The sequence below is a fragment of the Motacilla alba genome, chromosome 4, assembly GCF_015832195.1.
Source record: "Motacilla alba alba isolate MOTALB_02 chromosome 4, Motacilla_alba_V1.0_pri, whole genome shotgun sequence".
In the NCBI taxonomy this organism is placed as follows: Eukaryota; Metazoa; Chordata; class Aves; order Passeriformes; family Motacillidae; genus Motacilla; species Motacilla alba.
The window spans coordinates 5,418,384-5,435,041 of NC_052019.1; the positions used below are offsets into that span (position 1 = coordinate 5,418,384).

Consider the following 16,658-nt stretch of genomic DNA (forward strand, 5'->3'; position numbering starts at 1 on the left):
GTTTTGTGGGGACATAAGGGGCTGGAGAAGATCTCAGGAGAAATCCCGTGTTGTGTGGCGAACCCTGGGGAAGGTCTGTGCCCCAGGAGGGGTCCTCAGTGCTGCCCCAGCTCTTCTGTGGCGAGGCAGCATCCAGGAAGTTGTGTTATTCCTGAGAGCTGCCTGCCCTGCCCTCCAGCAGGGAGCTCTGACAAAATAATTGCAAGAAAGGTGCAAACAGAGGAAAAGCAGTGACTGCAATCCTCTCACTCAATATTGAATTACTCCAGGCTAGGGAGGGACAGAAATATCTCCCTTTAAAATCAGTAAAGTGTTTTCTCCGGTGATGAAGGCTGGATAGCCAGCAAGGGACCAGGACAAACCATAATTTAGTAAAAAACTCAAGTATTGTCCACCCCACTAAGAGCCAAGAAGAGTGCTGGGGCTGGCTGCTGCTCCTCATCTCTAAGTAAGGTGGGCCCTGGATGTTCCTTACCCCACTCTGAGCCTGATTTTCAGCATCCTGCTCACTTCAGGTCCTCATTCCCTTCAGAACAGACGTGGGAAGGAGGAAAATGCTGCAGCTTAAATGAGCAAGGGTCAGTAACTGCTGAGCCAGGTGCTGGAGGATTCTTTCCCCAGGGCAGGTGGAGTGGGGGGCAGGGGGACACCTTGTTCCCGTTGTTCCAGCCATGGGAAGTGGGGATGTGTGGCATTCCCTGTTTCTGGCACGCAAACTACTCTCCCAAGCAGGAAAAACACTTCCAAGTGGCAGATATCCCATTCCATACACAACGGTGCTCCTGAGCCCCGGTGCAAATCCACAGGGCTCTTCCTGTCCGTGCTCTCCAGCCTGTAATTATCTTAAAGGCAACAATTAAAACTATTGAAACACATGTGATGGGTTTAGGGAGCAGAGCTTGCCTAATCCCCACAAGCATCCCAGAGGAGCGGAAGCGAGGAGTTCCCAGGGTGCTGGTGCTTGCCGGGCAGGTAGGGACCAAGTGGAGCTGCAGGGCATCGAGCTCAGGCTGAGGAGGTGGCAGCAGCCTGGTCCCCAGGCACTGTGGGACCCCAGGAGTCCCCTACGTGGCAGTGACCAGGCTGGGGGAGCTGCAGGAGGGTCCCCCTGCTCCTCACCTCGACCCTTCCCAGGGTCACACGGAATGTCAGTGACAGAACCATCCCCAAAAGCTGTTGTTTAAACTCTGATTGCAAACTTCAATACCAAAATATTTCATATTCTTTTTCCCATGTCAGTCCAGGACTTAGCACAGTGAGTCCTGCTCCATTCCTTATGTCAGGTACCAAAATAAAGCCATGTTGAGACACAGCCCCTTCTCCCTTTCCCACTTCTTTTACTGCAGCATCATGCTGCTGTTTCATTTCATGAGCAAAAAGTTCTGCAAATACCCGTGATGCTCTGCTTGAGGGGTCCCAAGGCAAGAGCAATCAGATGAATAGTGAGGAATTGCACAAAATATCACTGACCTGTGCTCATCACTTATTAATTTATTTGTTTTTCAGGAATCATTAGTTTTGCTATTTTTCTGAAAGCATCACTCTCCTGGAGCCACGTTACATGGGATTTTCTGCTCTGCTTTCTTTAAGAATTGGTTTCTAACCTGCCCTAAAAGTGCTGAACCAGCTTTGGGAGCCTGGAAATGCAGGGAACTACAGAGCAAAAAAGAGAACACAAACTCTTTGTTCTCAGTATCTCGTGATCTTAAAGTGCTCGGGGTGATCTCAGGGGTGTCAGGGCAAGGACAGAGCCACAGAGGGCAGCTGCTTGCTAGTCTTTCCCAGCCCTCTTGTTCTGCTTTTCATCTCCCCTGAAACACCTTCTTTTTTTGTGATATGGTGTTTTAAATATTCCTAGAACTTCCAAAATTTCCACATTTCCTTCTTTTTCCCAAAACGGAAATATAATTTTAACTATTTGGGCTAGAAGTGAGTAATTTTGCCTTTAAAATACCTTTTTTAAGGCTTTTTTTTTCAGTTTCTGCTTAAAAGAAGCTCATGTTTGCTGAAAAGAAAAAATATTTTGATCCAATTCAAACAAATTCAAACTCCTTTTTAATTAAGTATTTAATTTCTGAACATTTACTTTTTTCCCTGCTTTTCCCATCCCATTTCTCCCTCTTTCTCATTTCTAAAATGCAAATAATTGAGAAGAAATCCCTTCTGAGCCACTTCTGTTGCTGTTGCCACCAACAGCCCCAAAGATGCTCCCAGCCCCATGCTCCCCTCACCAGGGTAGGAGTCTCAGAGTGTCCCAGACCCCTTCTTGTGTTCCCAACTCCCTGTGGATACCTCAAAATCACAAGACAGACATAGCTATGGGGCTGAGGGAGACAGAAAAACCCATAGCAAATCCAGCCTTGGGTTGATAGGACCCCAAAAGGGCTGCGGTTGTTTTATGAACTGTGTCAGGAGTTATCAAGGCTGAGGAGCATCACCCTGGGTGACCAAAGTGCTGCACTGCCCCAAATTGACCCAAATTGAGGATCCCCTCACAGGCAATGTGTCTGTCTTATATTCTCTGTGTATTTATTACACAAATTCTACACATCTCAGGTTATAAATTACTCTAATGCATAATTGTTTCCATTCACAAAAAAAAAAAAAAAGTGTATGCAGCTGTTGAATACAGAAACTTTTCTCTCGTGGGCCATCTCTGACCAAGGCATCCTCTGAGTGAGCTGCATCTTCCCCCACCAATCTCATAAGCTGAACAGCCATTGTCCTTCTATGTATTTATAGATTAACAGCAGCATTTTAGATAAGTGAAGCCCAGTTACCTTTAAAGGCAGAAAAAATTTGGGCTTAGGTGTCATGCAGTGTTGTGGGCAAATGGGAAATTTTATTTGGTGGTTGCTTTCCATCACGTGAGTATCTGACCTTTTATTTGCATTTCTAGAGGGCTTTAGTCTATTTTAAGCTGGGAAAGGGAGAGGGCAGCGGGGCTGATGGTAGCTCCAGTTTCCCTGAGCAGCACAGCTTGAGTTGGGAGATTAATAATGACCAGAAGAGCAGCACAGGGATGGGGATTTACAGCAGTGCCTGGTTTTCCACAGCAAGAGTGAAAAAAAACCTGCAAAAATCAAGAAACAAGTGAGAGGGATGGAATCCTATCTCCAACTACTCAGATCAAAATGTTCATAAAGCAACAAGTTTCTTCTGGGCATGATGAATGCATCAGGAGGATGTTCAGCAGCCTGTGTAGCCCAGAGATCAAACGAAGTGATCTCCTCTGCCTTTTAAATGTATGAAGCTGGGAGATCTTAAGGGCAAATAAACTTACTTTGATTGCAGGGCTGAGATCTTGGAAGTCACATTCCTTTAATTTCCTTGAGCTGGTTGCCTTCCCTGTGAAGGACATGCACAGGGTAGTGAGTTTTCAGTGGAAACTGGTTTTGCCTCATTTTCCACTTCTCTCCTGTTACAAGGAAAGAAGTGCAGAGCTCCAGAGGCCTACCTGCCTCTTCCTATGCAGACAGAAAGGGCTGGGTGTCTGTTTTTAATTACAGCCTGAAAGAACTGCATTTAAAAGACAACAGAAAGCTATTTAATTAATACTTATCATTAGCACACATAGGAATGCCTAGCAGCAAATTGCAACAACAAAGCAATTCCTTTTTACTTTTTTTTCCTTGCACTTTGGATAAATTAAAAAAAAAAAAAAGAGTAAACAAATGTTTTGCACCACGTTTGAGATGACATTTTTCAGAGTGAGAGTAGTGGGATCGTAGGTATCACCCTAGGAGAGCAGAGATGTCTGAGCAGCCTTCTCCATCTCCAGTTTTTCAATCTCCAGCTCTCTTGGCCAAGAAGCTTATCTTCATCCATCCATCTATCTATCCTTCTATCTCAGCATTTACACCGGGCTCATCCCCATGTCTGAGCGCCTACTTGTCTTCATACCTGTCCATAAATTACATGGGGCCCCCAGGGCATTATAAATAATAATTCAGCTCCCAAACCTTCAGAACACTGTTTTAAAGCACTGGCTTATAATTCACCACGTTGTGGGCTCCCCCCAGCTCATAAATGGAGTAGAAGGACGTGACAGCCCAGTCAGTGGAGTAATTGCCCAAAGATCAATTCATTGGGTGGCCACAAGCTGGAAGATGGGGATGGACATTGTGACAATGCACGGGGGAAGGCTGGACTGCTCTGCTCATGGGAAAGAGACTCACCCACAGCTCCTTCAGGACGTTATATTCCTCTCAATTTTATCTTAGCCAGAGCAGCAGTCAGCCAGTCATCCCATGTCCCCCTTTAGCGAATAGATCTCTTAATGGCACTTTTGATGATTGGAGTGTTGAACCACAGCAGGGCTCTGCTGGCAGATGAAGCCCCCATGGGGCACAGAGACAGATGGCTTAGAGGGCAAGACCCTACCTGTAGTCCAACAGATCCCAAACTACACCAGGACAGGCACCCCAGTCCCTTGTTGGAAAAGCCAACTACAAGTGAGTTTGGCTCAAGACAGCAAGTTGCTTTGGTACATGTGAGTTATTGAGTAGAAACTCCAGGTGAACTATGACCCTATTCCTCTATCTCAACACATTCCATCTCCATCCTAAGACATTACTTTCTCCTTGAAGTAGGAGTTGGGAACATGTCCCAGCCATGTCCCTCAGTGGGGGAATGCAGAGTCCCCATGGAGTATGGTCACCAGTTTGTGGGCATCACTGTCTCCTGGATGACCTGTCAGACATGCTTGGGGTCAGGGACCTGAAACTGGAATTTTTCTGGAGAAAAGCAAGAGCAGTTGATGTATGAGATTAATTATTTGACAAGCCTGTCCTGGGTTTGTGACCAGCTCTGGAAGGTGCAGGACTAAAATACTATTAATCCCGGGAACATGTGAAGCTGCCAGAGCCTGCAGCCACCCATCAGTGTCGGGTGAGGAGGTACCACCTTTGGTGTGACTTTCCCCCCTCCACTTTCCATCTTTCCATCAAACCAGGCTGACCTTCCCTCTCAGCCAGAGACCCAAGGATGAGCAGGCAGAGCCCCAAGCACCAGTTCTGGGGATAGAGTGGGAACCCTCAGTGTGAGAGTGGCCACAGATGCCATGGTGCCTGAGCAGGTGGTGGGACAAGCACACCCACAGGGCCAGGTTCACTCCCACATTCCAGGCACTGGGCTGGCACACATGGCTGTGCATTGTCCTCTGTGGGAGCACAGCTCCTCTGCAAGCCAAGCCTGTCTTGCTCCCTCTGCCTTGGCTCCAGGCATGGAACAGGCTTTTCCTGCTGTTCTTCTGCTCCAGAGATCTCAGAGAGGGTTTCATAGTGTCCTGCCCTAAAAAAAAGTCTGATTTGGGCTGGGGGAGAAGTAGCATACTCACCCCATAAGGGCATCCTCAGGGATGGTTGAGAATTAAACTCCTTTTCACCCTGCAATGAGGCTGGACCCTTAACTCATCCTACTGCTTGAGGGCACTGGGATGGGAGCATGGAACATGGAAAGTGTATTCGTCACACTTTCTGCTTGCAAAACACACCAGGATTTTGGCAGGCTGCAAGTCCAGCCCCACTCACCCCATCCTTCACAATGTTCCCCGATGAGGAGTTGGGGTCCTGCCAGCCAGGTTTGCAACTTGTCCCTTGGGTGCAGAACTGGGTGCAATTTCAGGCCTCTCCCCTCTCACAGGGTGTCTTGAGATGTGATTAAGGGCTAAATTGTAGCTTGGCCTGGCTGAGAACCACAAGATTTGGGGAGGCAGATGCTAAGGGCAGTGGGATCCAATAACATCTGCATCAATGAAAGGGGGAGCTGATCATGGGGGTAAAAAGGGATCGGGAAGTTTCTTAGTGCCACCCCCAGAGATGTCCTGCACCACCCCCCACGCAGAGCCATGCTTTGGGGAAGGGTTATTTGTGAGGATGAAGCTGCTGCCTAAACAAGAGGTATTTTGCTGGTTTGGCTCTTAAAGAAGGGTGAATGATGGCCTCATGAAACATCATTCCTGGACCCCACCTCCCAGCTGCTCAATCCATGCAAGTAGAGCTGTTAGCATCAAAACCATCCAAGTGCTGTGGTTTTTACATCATTCTCAGCTAAGCTGTTTCCCTCATCCCCGTTAATTGGGATGGGGCAGCCTCAGCCCCCACCCTGGAGGAGGCACAGGTCCCTCCTCTCCTGCAGGGTTTCGGTGGGATGGAAGGAGGTGGCACAGAGCCAGCTGTGCCAGAGGGAGCCAAGGAAAAGGCTGCCAGGATGCCAGCGAGGCAGCCTTCAGCCCAGGCCAAGCTTCCCACTCTTCCCGCACATTCTGCAACATCCCAAGCTGAATCACTTCACAGAATTTACTTTTACCCTGTTAAATGCCACTAAACCTTCAAATTAATCCTCCCATTACAGGACTTCCTTTGATGTCAAAGGGGGAATTTTTTTTTTGATGGCAAAGGGGGATTTTTCCCCCTGGTATAATTATTCCTATTTTTCTTCCCCCTTTTTTAGGCACAAGAGATTCCTGCCAGATGTATGGCTTGTGGAGGCAGCTCCCACACAAGGTATTTATGTATTTATATGTATATGATGAGAACGTGGTATTGAAAGACCTGAAGTTTCAGGCAGAAGATAAAGGGAATTTCCCATTTCCTACTTGTTACAGTGGAAGTTGCTTGGGAAGAGTCTGAAGCAGAACTAGGACCAAAAGCTGTGAGATACAGCATTGGAAAATAGCTCTGTAAGAGAAACTTGTACAGGGAAAACATCTGCTATTTAACACTATCACAGAGTAAGTTTCAATGCCTGGGAACAATCCCTGGCACTGCTTAAATTACAGAGATGGGTAAAGTGGATCCACTCCACTCTTGTATTTGTTTCCTATTGAGCATCTTGGGTGCTACTGGGATTGCTGGGCTGAACATCCCAGCACAGAGCCAGAATCACTGGATAATGCTCAAGAAGCAGGCAGCTGTGGGTAGTGCTATGACAGCTTTGTGTAACAGCCAGTAATGGTGGAACAGCCAGGTTTACTCAGAGTTTTAATCAGTTTTTCTGATTTATTAGGAAAAAGGGATACAATTGCAGAGGTCTTTACTGAAAACATTATGAAATTGTCCATATAATTGAACTCTTTACTGAAAATGTTATGAGATAGTCCAATTACACAGGGAAGTGAATTCTTGCAAATACATCATTGCCTGGAGACTCCCAGCATAAGACAGAGCTTTTCTGGGAGTGGAGAATGAGCCCTGGGAGGCATTGTCCAGCTGTGCCCAGTGGTCATGTCTGTGTGACTACCTGCCCTGGGGTGCAGACTGACCCACCTGTGCCTCCCACTGCTGTGCCACAGCTTCAATCCGGCCCCGGAGCACCTGTGCCCAGTCCTGTCCCCGCTCCAGGGGAGTGGACCTGGTCTCCATTGCTGTCAGAGCAGAGATTTCAGGGGGGATCTGGGGAGCCAGGCCAGCTCGGAGAAGAGCATCCTGAAATTTGGCTGCAGAGGCTGGAGCCAGACAACACCGGGGGATGCTGGAAATGAAACACAAGCAAAGAAAACTTATGGTGTAAGTGAGCTGGGGGCTGGAGATGCTGCAGGAGCAAGGGGATAGTGATGGTCCAGTCCCTAATGCTCCCTACCTGGGTGGCTGTGAGTAATGGTAGTGAGCAGCCACGGCAGAGTGGGGGCATAGCAGGTACTGGTTCTCCTCCCAGCAGCGCCGCATGGCTCCCACAATGTCCTGGTCAGAGGCTGAGCACGATCCCAAAGTCTTGGAGAGCTGTGGGGACACAGGGAGGTTCACACAGGGCACCACCACACAATGTGTTCCCAGCTGGCTTTGTGCCACAGGCACTCAGCAAAGCAGGAAATAGAGAGGCTGGAGGATGGGTGCCCCCAGAGACTGAAGGAAAAGGGGTTGCTGCTGCAGCTTGGGGATGAGGCACTGCTGGAATAAACCACAGGGATGGAATGTGGGTAAGGGGTTTCCGTCCACAGGTGCTGTGAGTGTGGGTGAGCAGGAGCCAGGGCTCAGCTCCTCACCTCTGCACCACTATGTCCATGCTCTGAGGGAGTTTCTGAGGACTTGTAAAATCCACCTCAGTGTAACAGCTCTTCTTGCTTTTCATAATAAAATCGTTTCGTATTTATCTTTCTGCAGCACAAGCAGGAGCAGGCACTGGGCAAAGGCTGCTCTGTGAGGGAGAGCACATCAGAAATTGGACAGGAAAAGGCAGGATTTTGTACCTGGCCCTCTCACAACTCAAATCTTTGGTTTTCTCTTCTATCTCTCTCTGCTTTGTGTTTGTGCTCCCCTCTGCTGTAACAGCAAGGCTGAATTGCACCAAACTCAGCAGACTCACTCCCAAACACCCAATTTGTGCCAGCATCCACTGTACAATGCCTCAGTGCATGGCCAAGGATAGGACAATTTCATATGCTACCTAAATAACTGCAGGTAATTTTTAAGTTACTTGTGTGAAGAACAAAGAGCATTCTTCAAAAAAAAAAAAAAAAATAAAAGGGGGTTTTTAGTATCTCCATGCACACACATTGATATAAAACTTCTGTTCTGGACTCATGCTTAAATTTTTGGTAGCATACTCTCCACTATGATTTTTTTTAATCCTGAAAATGAATTGGAAATACCTGGTAGCAATAATCTTACACACACACAGAGGCACAGTGTTGTATGGATGAGGAACTGACCTTTCTGTGCAAATCCTCTGGCAGCTTCAGCCTTTTTGAGATGTTGAATTGCTCCATCAGAGTTTTTATTAGGCGGCTGTCAGAGCCAGAGAGCAGCCAGAGGATCCTCTCCACATTGTAAGGCTCCTGGGATAACAAGGCAAGAGGTGAGGAAATTCAAAAGAGGGGGGAAGCATCCTTGTGGATTCTCTGATGTCTGATTAGGGCTGAGGTCCTACCACTGTGTTTTTCTTGGTGGAAGCCAGGGTGGGCTTTTTGTCTTCCCTTTGCTCACCTACATCCCAGGACAAGTCTTTGGGAACACAATGTCTTTTGAACCTCTGACCTGTCAGAGCAGTCTGACAGTGACCATCAGATTAAAACAGAAAATGAAGGGATGGCTGATGAATCAACAGCTTGACCACATCTGTACCATCACTGTGAGGAGCCCAGGCTAATAACACACTGTGTATTGGAGAACCAGAAATATCCAGCTGTTTACTCAGTGTTGCAGATGCTGCTGTGAGTCACCCAGCTCCTGCGTGACTTAATGAGACACCCAGCCTGCTGCAGGGCTGGCTGATAATCTCCATGAATTCACAGGGCACATGTAGGGCCCGACTGGCCTATATGGCTGTGGAGCAATCAGCATTGCAACACTGCAGCAGAGCTCTGTGCAAGACCATACAGGAGGGTCCCAAACCAATTTCTCTGCCCTGCCTCATTCCTGCACATTTACAAGCACCAAGAAATATTCATCCAGGTGGTTTGGCTGAGATACCTTGTAGGGACAGACAGGACAAGGGCGCCAATTTACAGAGTCCTCATCTCACTTCCTGGGCTCAAGTGCTGGGTTTGGATAAACTCTTCATAACTTTTAGCAGCTGACAGTGCCTATGACCTTTTGTCACTCCATCGTGTCCTACCTTGTCGAGTCATCAGAACTTACTCAGCCTTTTGTGTCCTTATCTGGGTGTCTTATGGGCTCAGTTCTGTTCTTCATCTTCCCACCGTCATCTCCCAAAGCCTCCAGCCTCTAATCTTCAGTCTAGTCTGGGTGTAGCCTGCCCTTTGCTCTAGGCTGTCCCCTGTTTTAGGCTGTCCGGAGAAGATACAGGTCAGTGTACCTGGACTTCCATGACCTGCTCCTGGACGTGCCTCCAACACTGTGCTCCTGACACCGTTTCTCCTGTCCTTCTTTCTGCTGTTCCCACATCCTTCCCACATTCTTCCCACATTTCCCCTTCAGCCTCCATTCCCACCAGCCCTATGGTTTCCATAACAGAGCACTATGTTGACACCAGTAAGTTGAACTGGGCCAGGGCACTGGTGCAAGTACCAGCCTCAACATCTAAGTAAGGCTTTTGCTTCTGTCTCACACCACCAGAGCTCTCCAGGAGAATGTTGGGGCCCAGTTGGGAGGCCAGGTCATGCTGGAGACAAAGTTTTGGATGTGGATATGAGCTCTGTGGCTCTTCCTGACCTCAGGGACAGAGAACAGCCCCTGCTTGGCTGCAAAAACACAGCGTCTGCTGGGATTGTCCTGGGATTGCTCCTTGTAAGGCTCATCCACACCAGACTTTCTGCTTCACCTTCAACTCTTCAGGCATCATCTAACAGGAAAGTTTTCTCTGCCTTATCTTAGTCTGCAGAAGCAGCAACATAAGAGGCTGTGCACTCTCCATCTTTGAAGGTTTCCAACACCACAATGGACAAAGCCCTGAGCAATCCCACCTGACCTCAAGGCAGAACCTCCTTTAAACAAGTCCCAAACAGAGACCTCCTGAATTCCCCTCCAGAACAAATGCTCTCTTTAGCTACAGAAATATTTGCATGGATGCTTCAGGTGTGAGCTGAACAATGACATCCCATGCAGCCATGGAGAAGGATGTGCAGAGGGATTCACTCATCTAGATCCTCAGGAATCTCAGGAAATTTCCTCACCTGACTCTGCTCCCAAGATCCCAAAGTCTGGCACTTGCTGACCAGTGCTACTGAAGGGAGATGGGCTGAGAGAGAAGCCCAGTTACCACTGGAGCTCTGAGGAGCCCCACAAGTTCCTGGCTCAGGAGGAAAGCCAAGTTGCAGAGCACAGCCTGGTGACAGAGGCATAGGGACCTAGTGACTGCAAAGCATGGCAGACCCTCCAGACTCCCAGGTCCTCCCAGTGTGTTTGAACAGCTTTTGGAAAATCCAGGTAGCTTAAGGCCACAGAGATACAACACCAAGGGTTTCCCACTTTGATCACTTGTTTGGAAGCAGATCCAATCCCTGGGGATCCCAGGGTGGGAATGAAAGGGGAGGTATGTGCTTCCAGGTGTTTGGTTTCTGTACCTCCATGACTTTTCTTTCTGAGGCCTTTCACTGCCTGCTGGGACTTGTTTTGCTCTGAGCAACCTGCAGGCAGCCATGAACAAGGCATTTCTTCTGGAGTTCTCTACCTCCTTCCTAACCTCTCCTCTTGCTCTTTGTGGAGCTTTTCAGAAGCATCAACAAAACCCTTGTGACACGATGGCATTTTTAGCTCTCTAGTTGTCTCATGTTGTGGAAATGTCCCTGTCTTGCTAAGCTTGCATAGAACAATCCCCAGAAACCCCGTACTCAACAACAAAGGTCAGAAAGTCAGACCCTGAAAAGTAAGGGAGAAAGAGTTTGATCTATCTCAGCTCAGCAGTCTGTAGCATAAATGGTCAATATGAGTCACACCTCCTAATGCATCATCAAGTGGCAGAATTTTACAGGTAGAGCAGAGCACAAGATTAAAAAAAACCCCAGCAATATTTTCTATTTTTGCATTTTGGCCAGTTCCCTACATACCTGGATATCCATGGCTGATGCTAACGTAGCCTTCACGCTCTCTGCCAGTGAGAAATCTCCATGTTGAACAGTCCTGTGAATGATGTCATTGCTGTTCACCACAGTAACAAGTCGAATTGGGAGACCCATTTTCTGGGCAATGCAGCCAGCTAGGGAAAAAAAGTGAAAAAATGCATGAGTGCTTAATGAAGAAACATTTGCAGGAGATTTAGCAAAGAAGTCATCGTACAAATTGATTTAGCATCTAGTTCAGAAGCAGGCACAAATGATATTCCCTTGTGGACTCTGAGATATCTGACTTCAGTGGTTTGGTAGAGCACAGATAATAAAATCCAGGGATGCAACGCTCCACCTGCCGTTGAACACAGACCCTTGCTCATCTCCACTTTTGCTGGTTGATAGGCAGGGGACAGAGAGTTCAGGCAGCTGACAGGCAAGCAGGAGAGAAGAAGATTTTGGGCTTTTGCCTCTCTGATGGCAGCCTGAAAGAGCAGTGAATATATAAAATCCTTTATTGCTTTCGTAAGACAGTTCTACACCTATTTTGGGACTGAGGCAATCAAGGACTCTCATTTAGAAGGCCAGATTATGCAATTAAGAGTGGTTGTCCTGACCATGCATTACCATGCAAACCAGAGAGGACCAGGCAGGACTCCACACCTCTGTTAATGTCTCACTTAAGAAATCAGAGCCACAGCATTTTCCCTCTTTTCTGCATCAAACGCATTCTGTCCTCTCCTAATGTGCCCATCCTCAAGATAGTTACAGTCATCATCAAAGAGTGGTTTGGGTTTTTCTGCACCTTGCAAATCATCAGTGACACCTAAATTGAGTAATAACCATACATGAGTAATAAAATATAAGTGGTTCTGAAGAAATCCTACCAGAGAGTGGGTGTTTTAATAAATAGCAATACCCAGTATCTGCAAAGTGCTTTTGGTCCATAGATCAGAGCATTCTCTCTCTCTTATCTAACCCATCTCTTTTTCCCTTTACCCGTGATATTTCCTCCTCCTCCCGTTGGCACAACAATTTCCACCATTGGCAGCTGGGCGGTATCCAGGGATGGGGTGCACTGAAAGTAGGCATAGAAGTAGTGGGCAATCTGCACCATAATCCTGGACCAATTGACAGAATTCAAGCTCATCAGGTTGTATTTTCCAGCAAAATCGACATCAGCAAACAGTTCCTTGATCGGCTCATCGATTTCATCGCTGTTCCCACGAGCTGTCAAAAGGAGAAAGGCAAGATTAGATCTGCCAGCAGCAGTGCATCAGGCACGAGGTATTTCTGCTCAAAAATAGGGTTGGTCTCAAGCCCTGGGGCTTGCTGTGGTCAGGAGGTGCACATCTGCCCTGGGGGTTGTGTGAACCAGGGCCACCCTGTGGATGTCAGGTGGTTTCTGCAGACACAGAACTCTGGGCTCCTGCCTCTACCAAATATAAACCTGCCAGGAAGGCAAATGCTGCATCTTCTTGTGAGATGCCAAGGTAAGACCAGGCTGAGCAGAGGAGTCCATGGGAACTCAAGCAGCTCAAGCACCCAATGGTGATGCCAATGAGGATGGCATGGTGGTGGGAGGTGGATCACCCATGATGGCGAGAGGACAGAGGGAAGGGGTGGCTGCAAATCCTTTTAGTGACAAAAATGGTCTGAATTCAGTTACACCAAACACCAACCACCTGCATGGAGGCAGCTCTGATCTATGGCCAGGAGAAAAAGAAGCCTTAAACTGCTTGGTTGTCAAACTGTGGATGTTGTCTCCTGTTAGCCAGATGTCTGGGCATGATGATAGCAATGACCCAGCTGGCTGCAGCTGCTAAAGCTGCAAATCCCACTAAGCAGCCCACTCAGACTTTTAGGGTCAAGGTTTTGACACAGCAGAGCCAAAAAGTGGACAGTCCAAACAGCAGTGCCAACCAGCAAAGACATGGACGTTGTCTTCAATGACAGTGGTCATCTGAAGTTCCTGTATCTGGGTGCAGAGCCCCTTGGGCAGCAGAACAAAGATGTCCACGTTCTTCTGGCCTCTCACGCTCTCGATGGCCGAGCTCCCCGTGTCCCCTGAGGTTCCTGTTTCAAAGTGAGGAAGCACCAAGAAAAGCAGAAAATTGCTGTGTCAATCAAACCTGCATCACTGCACTTTAAGAAAAAGATGCAGAAATGCTCCATGAGATGTTTTTGGCCAGAGTAGCCACTTTGGCATTGCCTGGAGATTATGAGGCAATACCATCCTGGGGCATCTTTGGGGAGGGCTGTGGGATGATGGCTCTCAAGGTAACAGCCTGCCCAAGAACTTTACCTCCAAAGAGTCATACTCACCCACCAGAATATTGACATGCTTCTGCTTTTTCTCCAAGAAATACTGTAAAAACTGTCCTGTGCAGGACAAGGACAGGTCCTTAAATGCATACGTAACACCATGCCAGAGCTCCAAAATGTTCAGTCCGTCTTTCAGCCTGGACATATGCACAACATTCTTGTGTCTGAATCTGCTGAAGGCCCTGTCGATCAGCTCTAGAGGGAAAATGGTTTAATAGCCTGTTAAATTAAAGGAGTGTTTTTCTGACCCATGGCTTCCTGCATGTGTGCTCTTCGTGCTCCTGGGTACCTTTCTGCACAACCAAAGGCTCTGTGCAGTTGACAGATACCCCAAAAGTTACTTGTGGTTATTAGGAATGAACCAGCCCAGCTTCATGCCGTTTGATAACTCTGTGCTAAGTAATCCCAGGGGACATGCCACACAATCAGAAAACGATATTAACACATAAAATACAGGAAACCCGAGTTTTATACTAATGTGCTGTTGAGACAGAGGTTGCAGCTGCCCTCTAGTGGAAAAGATAGCTCACAAGTGTTAAAAACATTTAAAAACACACGTCAAGGCAAGCGTGAAGCACCAAAACGTCCTGGAGGGCGCCCCAGCAGTGAGCAGGGCCACAACATCAGCTTGCTGCTGTCACCAGAACCCCTATTTTTACACAGGGGACACCTTTTCCACTAGGGCCAGCAAGGTGACAGAGGAGAGCAGGCTACAGAAAGGAGCAGGCAATGTGCAGCAGGCTCCTTCTCTTGAGGGCTGTGAAGAGGATGGTGAAAGGCAGGCACATGCATCCAGATGCCCCAAACCCCAGTACACATCCCCGCGAGCAGGCAATGTGCAGCAGGCTCCTTCTCTTGGCGGCTGTGAAGAGGATGGGGAAAGGCAGGCAGATGCATCCAGACGCCCCAAACCCCCGTGCACATCTCCGCGAGCAGGCAATGTGCAGCAGGCTGCTTCTCTTGGCGGCTGTGAAGAGGATGGGGAAAGGCAGGCAGATGCATCCAGACGCCCCAAACCCCCGTGCACACCCCCGCGAGCAGCTCCCCGCTCCGCTCACCGTTGAGCGCGCTCCGTGGGACCAGCTTGGCCGGGACGAAGAGGGAGCACAGCTCCTTGACCAGCTCAGGGTAGGACAGGCTGCTCCACCTTTGCAGGGTGTCCCTGTCCAGCGAGGGGATGTGCTGGGGCATGAAGAGGCCCCCATCGGGGGCATAGCCAGAGAAAAGGGCTCCCTCGAAGTCCACGGCCCCCGTGCCTCCCCGTGTGCTGATGTACTCCATGGCTGCTGGGGAGGCACCGCAATCACCGCCAGCGACCCGAAGCACCCCCACACCAGCAACAGGCCCTCATCCCAAAAGAACTCCCTCCAAAACTTCCCCTGTGGGCAGACAGAGCTCCTCAGGGAACAAACCACCTCCTCCCACAGAGAGCCGGAGCAGCCAGGGTCAGTGCAGGGCGCTCGGCATTTTGCAGGAGGGTGGAAAGGCTGCCTGGGCTTTGTGCCAAGGTTGGAGCCTCCTTGTCCGGCTTTCCCTCCACCCTGCCGGGGAGACACTTCCCGCCTGAGGAAAAGCCCTGAGGGCGCACGAGTCGCTGCAGAAGCACGTCATGAACCTTTGTGGGCTGTTCGCAAAAGCTGGAGCTTTAAATTAAAAAAAGATATCACTACGTTTTCAGAGCGGGCTGATTTTGTTCAAAGGGGTTAAACTAAGGACAGGATTTGACGCAGCGTAGGAAGGGCTGAGCTAAACCCTCCGGACTGGCGCAAATGCCGGCGGCGCGGCTGGGACAGGCCGCGTCTCCCCCCGACCCCGTGCCCGCCTCGGCCGCGCCCGCCTCGGCCCTGGGGCAGCGCTGCCGCCCTCAGCGCGCCTCAGCACGGCGGGGAAGCGCCCAAAGCAGCTGCGGCCGCCGCTCCCAGCCCGGCCACCCTCTGCGCTTGTGCTCACCGCAAACTTGTCCCCAGTGCCACCCGCCGGTGTTGCCGGTGGCGCGGCTCAGCCGGCAGAGACGGCTGCAGCAAACCTGGGAATGGGGATATGCGGGAGAGACGGAGCTCGGCTGCTTCTGCCGGTGCCAGGAGTGGGGACAAGGGGCAGCAGGTGCGAGCTGCAGCTAGGGGGAAAGCTGGTTAAATATTAGGAGACAGCTTTTAACCGGAGAGTGATCAGGCACAGGGCATGGAGACCTTGTGGTCTCTTGTGTAGGCCTGGGGACATTCCGACTTCCAGTGGGGAAACATGGATACACCTGATTAAACCGTGAGTTTGGACTTAAATTTGAGATTTAAGCTGCTTAAAGGAGGGTTTGGGTCAGGACACCCCAGAGGTCCCTTGCAAACACAATCAGTCTGGAACTCAGCTTGGCTCAGCCTCCCAACAGCCCTGTCACATCAACGGGGAAACTGAGGCACAGGGGAGAGAGGAGGCATGGGAGGGGTGTGCAAAAATCCAGTTCTTTGCAGGGAAGGGTTGTTCATCCCTTTGCTGCTTTTTATTTTAATATAATCAGCATTTTTTGAAGGGCAGAGTCAGCACGGGACTGGTGGCTGCACAAACCCAGGATGCAGCTCAGTGCTGGAGAAAGCAAAAGGACTTTAGCCCAGGCAGGCAGGAGCAGAAGTACAAAGGATGGCTGATAACAGTGTGCTATGAGCCACGGAGCCCACATCTGCAGCAAAGGACATACATACCACCTGCCAAAGCACTGGAGTCTGATCCTAAATACATTCCCTCTCTCTCTTTATTCTTATGGTTCTAACTGGAGCAATGAGAAAAATATCTGGTGGAGGGTGGTCCAGTCACTGCCCTGGTCAGTGGTATGGAAAACAACTTTTCTACACCCAGCATCCCAAAAGACTCTTTCTGCAGGCTCTTTAGGTGGAGGCAG

The 16,658-nt window shown here is 49.2% G+C and overlaps 1 protein-coding gene across 4 annotated transcripts; it reads right to left on the reverse strand.

Moving 5' to 3' along the window:
- Positions 1 to 1,604: 1,604 nt before the first annotated feature.
- THNSL2 (threonine synthase like 2) lies at positions 1,605 to 16,404 on the reverse strand. Of its 4 annotated transcripts, XM_038136442.1 has the most exons (11): positions 15,719 to 16,404; positions 14,827 to 15,051; positions 13,769 to 13,963; positions 13,367 to 13,519; positions 12,443 to 12,673; positions 11,447 to 11,595; positions 8,651 to 8,776; positions 7,582 to 7,721; positions 7,269 to 7,473; positions 3,284 to 3,348; positions 1,605 to 3,073 (listed from the first exon to the last, which is right to left on the reverse strand). In XM_038136442.1, exons 2-10 carry the CDS (start codon positions 15,047 to 15,049, stop codon positions 3,322 to 3,324), a joined length of 1,449 nt encoding a protein of 482 aa, XP_037992370.1. In that variant the 5' UTR covers positions 15,050 to 15,051; positions 15,719 to 16,404; the 3' UTR covers positions 1,605 to 3,073; positions 3,284 to 3,321. The 4 variants fall into 4 exon arrangements, with proteins under 4 accessions (XP_037992370.1, XP_037992369.1, XP_037992371.1 ...); XM_038136441.1 differs by lacking the exons at positions 1,605 to 3,073; positions 3,284 to 3,348 and having other exon boundaries at positions 6,949 to 7,473; positions 14,827 to 15,054; positions 15,719 to 16,402; XM_038136439.1 differs by lacking the exons at positions 1,605 to 3,073; positions 3,284 to 3,348 and having other exon boundaries at positions 6,950 to 7,473; positions 15,719 to 16,400.
- Positions 16,405 to 16,658: the final 254 nt, after the last annotated feature.

Excerpts from the sequence above, each read along its gene's own strand:
- THNSL2 (XM_038136441.1), bottom strand. The coding sequence starts at position 15,049 with ATGGAGTACATCAGCACACGGGGAGGCACGGGGGCCGTGGACTTCGAG. Across the intron at positions 8,777-11,446 it reads CATCAGCCATGGATATCCAG|GAGCCTTACAATGTGGAGAG; the intron begins GTATGTAGGGAA and ends TTGTTATCCCAG. Across the intron at positions 7,474-7,581 it reads CATTACTCACAGCCACCCAG|CATCCCCCGGTGTTGTCTGG; the intron begins GTAGGGAGCATT and ends TTTCATTTCCAG.